This window comes from Maylandia zebra, linkage group LG20 (assembly GCF_041146795.1).
Source record: "Maylandia zebra isolate NMK-2024a linkage group LG20, Mzebra_GT3a, whole genome shotgun sequence".
Taxonomy (NCBI): domain Eukaryota; kingdom Metazoa; phylum Chordata; class Actinopteri; order Cichliformes; family Cichlidae; genus Maylandia; species Maylandia zebra.
The window spans coordinates 37,087,866-37,095,323 of NC_135186.1; the positions used below are offsets into that span (position 1 = coordinate 37,087,866).

The 7,458-nt window shown below is 42.6% G+C and overlaps 1 protein-coding gene across 3 annotated transcripts; it reads left to right on the forward strand.

Moving 5' to 3' along the window:
- The first annotated feature begins 3,262 nt into the window (after positions 1-3,262).
- On the forward strand, positions 3,263-6,927 carry LOC101465710 (uncharacterized). 3 transcript variants are annotated; one of them, XM_076878601.1, is made up of 6 exons: positions 3,263-3,432; positions 4,301-4,353; positions 4,472-4,831; positions 4,951-5,033; positions 6,550-6,605; positions 6,740-6,927. In XM_076878601.1, the coding sequence occupies exons 2-5, from the start codon at positions 4,305-4,307 to the stop codon at positions 6,595-6,597; spliced, it is 540 nt and encodes a 179-aa protein (XP_076734716.1). In that variant the 5' UTR covers positions 3,263-3,432; positions 4,301-4,304; the 3' UTR covers positions 6,598-6,605; positions 6,740-6,927. The 3 variants fall into 3 exon arrangements, with proteins under 3 accessions (XP_076734716.1, XP_004567605.3, XP_004567606.3); XM_004567548.3 differs by lacking the exons at positions 6,550-6,605; positions 6,740-6,927 and having other exon boundaries at positions 4,951-6,519; XM_004567549.3 differs by lacking the exons at positions 6,550-6,605; positions 6,740-6,927 and having other exon boundaries at positions 4,954-6,519.
- The last annotated feature ends 531 nt before the right edge of the window (positions 6,928-7,458 follow it).

Consider the following 7,458-nt stretch of genomic DNA (forward strand, 5'->3'; position numbering starts at 1 on the left):
TGCGTGGATTGTAATGCCATGATTTATACAGTTATGTTGTTGTGTGTGTAGGTGTGTAATGTGCTTATACGTTACAGTGTTTGCGTGTGCAGTGTCTTGAAGAGGCAGCAAAGGAGCATCAGAGCTGTGATTATCCCCGCGGCTAGCTTCAGTGTATACATGCATTTCTGTACAGATTGATGTTTGCACGGTTGACTCCGTGGGCGAATGTCAAATGAAGCTGTGTATATCGTGTGTGTACATATACACCGTCCGTACAGAAGAACAGCTACTACAGCTCTAAATATTTTCAACCTTTTGTCACATCAGCACATTTTTTGTGATTTTTTCAGTCCTAAAAAACTTGGATTGGTTACTTAAAGAGGTTTTTGAATAAGCAGCTTTCTGAGCCGACCTGTAACACAATCCAAGCTCCTCCTACCAGTCAACACTGAGTCAGTCCCCACAGACTCCCTGTTCAAACAGCCATCATTGCAGCAGAAATTAAGATGTTTACAGTCTGTTAGACATCTTTTCTTCTTCTTCTTTTGTCCCCAACTGCTGGTCGTGACTGTGGGTCCCGTAGGGTTTCTGTCTTGGTCAGCGATGCACTTCCAGGCCTTGTGATCTCTGGCCTTGACCTTTGCTTGCTCGAGGGTTAGACATCGTTGTTTAAGATAGTCTTCAGTTTGCTCGATCCAAGTCTTCTTGGGCACATCGCACTTGATTCTCCAGTGGGCGGGGCGCTGCTGCATCAGAAGGTAGCATAGCAGGCGATGGTTACTCATGTGGCAGACGTGGCCAAACCATCTGGATCAGCTCTTCCATCGAGGGCTGCTGGTGACATTGGCTACGTATCACGCTGTTGCTGAGACGGTCACGGAGAATCTGATGCAAACAGCACATTCTGGTCATTCCCGTCTCGACTGTAACATTTGAAACTCCCCGTGAGGATGTACAAAGTAAAACTACAAAAACTGTCTGTGTCCAACAAGTTTGCTTCGTGCCTGGTCTGAAGACTTCTGTCACTGTATTACCTGAACCTGTGAAGCAGGTCAGCCATGCACCATAAACCTTCATGATAATCTGCTCTTTAGAAGTCAGCTTTGTGAGTCCAGAAATCTAAAGAAAACAGGGTAACACCTTAATCTCTGATTGTGGTGCAGGCCCAATCTATTGCCAAGTAGTACATGAATGGTAACCCAAACACTCTTTGGTCCAAAAGCACACTGATGATAATTCTGTTTAAAACTCGAGGCTCGGTGAAGTCCAAGTCCAAAGAACTGAAATCCGCCTACACAGAGCCCAGATTCTGTGAACTGTGAGGCCATGAAAGACCTCAAGGTCACACACGCAACATTTTCTTTTGTTAAGGTTTGTTAAGGTTTAGTATTCTGAGCCACAGTCCATCATAAAACATACAACACTTCACACTGCAAATGTTTCAAGGTTAAATACGTTGTATAAAAGCTTGTAGCTTCATCCCCGCACACCTGTACTGTACATGTGAACATGCCTCTGTGTGTGCGGAGGCCGAGGCGTCCTCGCCTGCCCTCCGTGCTTTCAGATAAGTTGCTGCTGGTCCGTCACTTCTCTACTGTTTGCTAATACAGACCCACCTCTGAACCCTGATCAGTGTGTAGGCTGCAGATCTGCAGGCTGTGTGGGAGAGCAACACAGTGTGATCACACTCGACATCTGAGGCAAGATGCACAGCAGATATGCTATACAATGGTAATAATAGAGATCCAGCACTTCAACACGGTTAGAGGAAAACGCTTTTCAGGTTTCAGTCCCCTGAATGATTCTTTATTAAAAGTTCAGAATGAAACAAAACCCCAAAGAATTTTTAACTCTCATTTTTATGCTAAATGTATATATACCTGTGTGTGTGTGCGTGTGTGTGCGTGTGCGTGCGTGTGACCATAACTGAAAGCACCCAGCTGATCATCGTTGAGATGCTCGGCTCTCATATACATGAGCAGGAGAAGGAGACTAGAAGCCAAGATCAAGGCAGCATGAAGGGAAGTTGGTCGACTACTGCAGCTGCTGAAAGGTGCGATGAAGAAAGGGCAGCTGAAGAGTGCAACAATTATCTGATGTTATCCACTCTAGAATGAAATTTTGATAAAACACGGCAGCTAGCAACCAGCAACCAATCCAAAAGGCAATTTTTATTTCTTTCTTTTTGTCTTGTACAGCTGGTTGGCCAAAAGAGACGGTCGTCACTGACCGAATGAAATCAACTCCAGGCTTTTTGTTGTTGTTGATAAGATTAGCTTATGCTAGCTTACCTGCAAATATAAAATAATAAAATAAAATAAAAATAATAAAAAATAATAAAATAAAATAAATAAAATAATAAAATATTGTTCCTAATAACACTTTACAGTATAAATGTTTGATGTTCTGTTGTTTGATTTTTGAATATTGATTACATCGATAGTTTTGTATTCTGGACACAAACTTCAAATATAGTTTTATTTAAAAAAAACCTCAGTACTTGTACATTATTTGTACATCGATCTCCTCACCACCCCATCTCACACAGGAGTGTGTGAAGTAGCCTCAGTTGTGATGTGCTGCCCTCTAGGGGACAACATTTTGAGCTGCACATTAAATAAACGGTTTATCCAAATACATCAGAGTCAAAATGAAGGAGTGAAGGAAACAAAACATACTTAATCAGAACTTTTGCAAATAAAAGAAAACTTCATCGCCAACTCTAAGAAAACTTTCTCAAAAACAAAAAGCACAGGAATGAGGAAAAACAGTGTGTGTGTGTGAGTGTGTGTACTTTAAACAGGACTGCAGAACCAAAGCCACGTGCACACCCCAACAAAGAAATAAGGAGGGGAAGACGAAGCGGAGAAGGCAGCTGTAGGGAGGGGGCAACACCCCACCCTTTTTGACCGAGGCCCAAAGAGGCCAAAGGACAGCAAGCCTCAGACCAGGAATAGAAGTGGGAGTGAATCTGCTCCACCAGTAATCAGAGCTCTGACCCCGAACTCACACACACACACACACACATGCACACACGCGCGCGCGCGCACACACACACTCACTTTTGTAACGTTACTGTTACATTCTTATGCTTTTTTAAAATTCTTTCTAAATGTAAACAAAATCAAAGCTTTGTGATTATCAGTTGTGACTCTGTGACCGGGGAGGGGATCGAATTCCCAGCCTGAATTCTTCTGGCGGTGACTGGGCGTGGCTGCTTCACGTGTTTGACCTCAGAAATAGATTCTCACTCCAGGAACTTCCACGAGATGAGAAATGAGAGGGCCTGCAGTTGTTGCAGTGGGACTGAAGCAGTGGGGAAGAGGAGAAACAGGAGTTGGGTGAACCAAATAGTTGCTGGGTAGGTTTGAAATAACAGACAGGAGGAGGCAGCGGTTTGTTGTAGCGTCTGTGCAGAGTGAGTCGGTCTGTTCCCAGAAGACACACAAGGTAACGTATAAGAACTGACACTATTCTGTGGAAGCGGTCTAACTGATGATGGTTTATGTAATCTGCATGATTATGGAGTGAAAGACATAAGCAGACTGAAGCGCTCCTGTCTGTCTGTTGTTTTCTTGATTTCTTATTTCCCCCTCCCTGCTGAACCTTATTCAGGAAGTAACCTGTTACATCAGCTGTGAAATCCATCAGTCACAGCAGTTTTAGTTGTGTTACTGTGAGAGTCGAGTAGAACGTAGTATGTAACCCTCAAGTTACCAAACTCATATTTATAAATGCACATATTTTATATGATAGAAAGTTTAATGCCAGTAATTGCTGCTTTTATATATTTTTTCAAATCCAAAAACAAGTTAAAAATGTACAAACAGTTATTAAAACTTACTTCTTAAAAAACTAAATGAATTTGTTCAGAACATTTTCATTCAGAAAACTGATGCTCACAGCTGCTTATAGATAAAAACATTCATGAAAAAATGTGATTCTGTCCTTCGGTTCTGATGCTGAGCTGTTCTACATCTGAGGTTACGAAGCCTCAAAAATGGCAGATATGTTTGGACTCCCGAGCTCTTGAGCCTAAACTCGGGAGTCCGTAACTCAGAAAATATTCCTAACAGGAATCTTGCTAATAAACTAAACTTATTATTGTGATGTTTATTAATTAATTTAACATTTTACCTACTGTGAAAAAAACAAACATTTTCTTTGCCCCATTTCGCAGTTTTTATTCTTCTGCTGTAGATATAATTTATATGCATTTGGCCCCCACAAGCGGGCCCTCTGCTCTGAGGGACTGAGTGAGGAGAGGTTGTCTGGGTTTCATGTGTTCCTGCTGCTTCATCTCTGTCTCCTCCTACAGGAAGATGATCGACAGAGTCCTGCTGCCCATCATCCTCCTGCCCTGTGTCTGTGGTTGGTCTGAACCTTCTCTTCATCATCCATCATTTACAGAACCTCACTCACTGATTCGACTGCTTTAAGCTTTTTTCTGTTCTCAGCGTGGGCTCCTCTGGTTGTGTCTCCTCCACAGGATCGCTGATCGTGACGGTGTCACAGAGCTTCCATCAGGCGGAGGAGAACGACAGCATCACTCTGGAGTGGAACTTCACCACCAGAACGAACAGCTCGCCCAGTCTGCTTTCTGTCTTCTGTGACCTGATAGCCGATCAGGAGCTCTCAGTCCTGTATCGTGTGCAGGATGGCGTCGAGGTCTCAGAGCTTCAGGATAAACGGTTTGCAGGGCGAGTCTGGAGCGACAGCGATGCCCTCGCAGAAGGACGAATCGCGCTTCAGCTGTCTGGCCTGACGACTCACGACTCAGGTCTGTATGTGTGCAAAGTGAGCACGGATCACGGCTACGGCTCTGACAGCTGCCGGCTCAACGTCACCGGTAAATCTGTTCGGTAAAACCTTTCAAACATGTTTAACAATGCAGCGTCTTTAAAATCAAACGTGTTTCTTAATGGAGTTTTAAAATGACCATGAATGACATGCTGGGTCTTTCTACAGCAGCAGGGGACCTGACCCAACCTGAGACGTCAACCGCAGGACTGGTCGGCATCTTCGTGGGAATAGCTTTGATGGGAATGACGGTGCTGGTTCTGTTCTGCTATCTGTTCATTCACTCTCTGCTTAAAGAGCAGGATTACGACTCAGAGTCCAGTTACGAAGCTGAGAAAACTTTCAGTGCGTCAGACGGATCACTTTAAAATGAGTCCGTTTGGTTTCTCGGTGCAGGGAGGATGTGTGCACGGGCGTGCTTATGGCTGCCCCGGCGTCAGGAGCCATTTCCGTAGACGAACCTCACCCCTCATTAGCTCGCGAAGGCTGCCGTTGGTCAGAAAATAAAGCTAAACAGATAAAAACTATTTTGGATCAAACTTATTCAGCTGTGATGCAAACCTGATGCAGAGGAGAAAGGAAAGGGAGACATTTCTCACTCGTCTCACAGCAGATTGCATGAAAATAGCAGCAACTTCATTGAAGACAGCAAAAGGTGAAAACGTGCAGCTCAGTGCTTCCTCATATGAAATATAAGAAAAGCTGTTTATAAACAGGCAAAAATAGAACATGTGAAACAGGTTTAGTGGAAAAAGATTAGCAGAGGCAGAAATGGTCATACACAGGCATGAATGGTTGACAGTAGCGTCATTTATTTTGCTGGAATAACTCAAACAGGTCAGGTCAGTAGCAGTGTGCACATTTCACCAGCAGATGGCAGTGCTTACATTACACGTGGAGCTCATAACGTGACTCTTATCATTTTTGGTCATTTTCATAACCTTTAACAGCTTTAATATGAAATTTACATTTCATGAAACTAAAAAGAAACAATGGATAAAAAAGACAGTTATTTTTAACCTGTTTCACTGACAGTTCATTTACAGTTTCAGCTCAGTCAGGATGTTTTGCACGAGCAGTGATGGAGGACGGTGTACCTGTGGGGGAGGTTTATCCAGCTCATGTTTATGGTCGGACGAACACAGAGGAGATTTCTTAGCCTTGTAGATCCATAAAAGAGATTATTATCAGTAGATCTCCACAGATTTTGACAAATGCTTCAAATGACGGATTCCAAGATAATTTCAAAATAATTCTCTTCGCTGCCTTTTAAAACTTCATTATCCTCACAGCTCTCACAGTGATTACACAGACTCTGCTCTGCCGTACTGCTTGCTGAAAAAGCAGTCCAGGTTCAGAGGTGTGTGTACGTGTTTAGACATCTTTGTGAGGACAGAAAGTTTGCCATGCCACTATACTTGTGGGGACCAACAGTCACTCCCCATGAGTTTACAGACATGTTTGAGGCTCAAAGTGTGGTTTTAGTGTCAGGGTCACAGTTAGGCTATGGTTAGGTTTAGGCTCAGCGTTAGTTCATGTTTGATGGTTTGGTTAAGCTGCAAGAGAAAACATTATTTCAATTAATGTCCTCACTACGATGTGAAAACGAGTGTGTGTGTGTGTGTGTGTGTGTGTGTGTGTGCATATATTGTGACTTCCAGTCATCAGCTGCAGTGCTGAAAGTATAAAAGGCAAAAGGTTCTTTTATAAACAATAAACTTGATTTTTTAAATTGTCCTCACATCTCTGAAGTGATTTTTTTTACAGTTGCCTGAAAATGGAGGTGCAGTTCTTCTAATGGCCACTCGAGGTTGAATCTAGAAGTGAGTCAGTCCCCACAGACGTCCATGTTAAAACGTTCATCAGAAATAAACATGTTTACAGCCTGCCACAAAAAAGTACAACTGTACATCTCTTTATGTTCTTTACCCTCTGTGTAACTCTTTATTGACTCAAGGTTCGACATAGGCGGGAGTAGCAGCTGGCAGTCTGCTGAGGCCTCACCTCACCTCACCAGACCTCTGCAAAGGATTTGGCTCCAAAAATAAAGACATTTGCAGTCAAAATAGAATAGAATAAAATAGAATGTCTTTATTGTCATTGTCACAGGTACAACGAAATTGAAAGTGGTCTCTGATCCATGCATCATCCAAAAAATTAAAATGCTTCAAATGTGGACGTTGCTATGGCCATGCCGTCTTTTATATACAGTCAATGTTTTTTCCAACTTTTTTTTTTTTTTTTTTTTGCCTGTCCCATTTGGTTCTTTAACCATCAGAATTGTTGTCTGAAGACCAACAAGGATACCCAATGGATTTACTTTGCCAAATGGATCATCGTGGCATTGCCGTATTGGTCCATTTGGTCGATCTTTGTTTTTATTATTTATTATATTTTATTTTCAGATGTTACAGACGGGACAGACATGAGTGAGGGATAGGAAAGGGAGAAAGAAAGAGGAAGGAAAGGAAAAACAGAAGGGGAGAGGGACAGTGAGAAAGGGGGGGAGAAAAAAAATAAAAATCTCCTGGATCACCTGTTGAGGGAAGAATAGAAAACAAGCAAAAAAACAAAACAAAGCAACATACTAAACACAACACCATCGCATTAATCTAGCTAAGTGTAAACAGCAGTAAATACTTAATATTCAATGTTGTTGTGCAGCACGCAGGACAG

Excerpts from the sequence above, each read along its gene's own strand:
- LOC101465710 (XM_004567548.3), top strand. The coding sequence starts at position 4,305 with ATGATCGACAGAGTCCTGCTGCCCATCATCCTCCTGCCCTGTGTCTGT. Across the intron at positions 4,354-4,471 it reads CCTCCTGCCCTGTGTCTGTG|GATCGCTGATCGTGACGGTG; the intron begins GTTGGTCTGAAC and ends TCTCCTCCACAG. Across the intron at positions 4,832-4,950 it reads CTGCCGGCTCAACGTCACCG|CAGCAGGGGACCTGACCCAA; the intron begins GTAAATCTGTTC and ends GTCTTTCTACAG.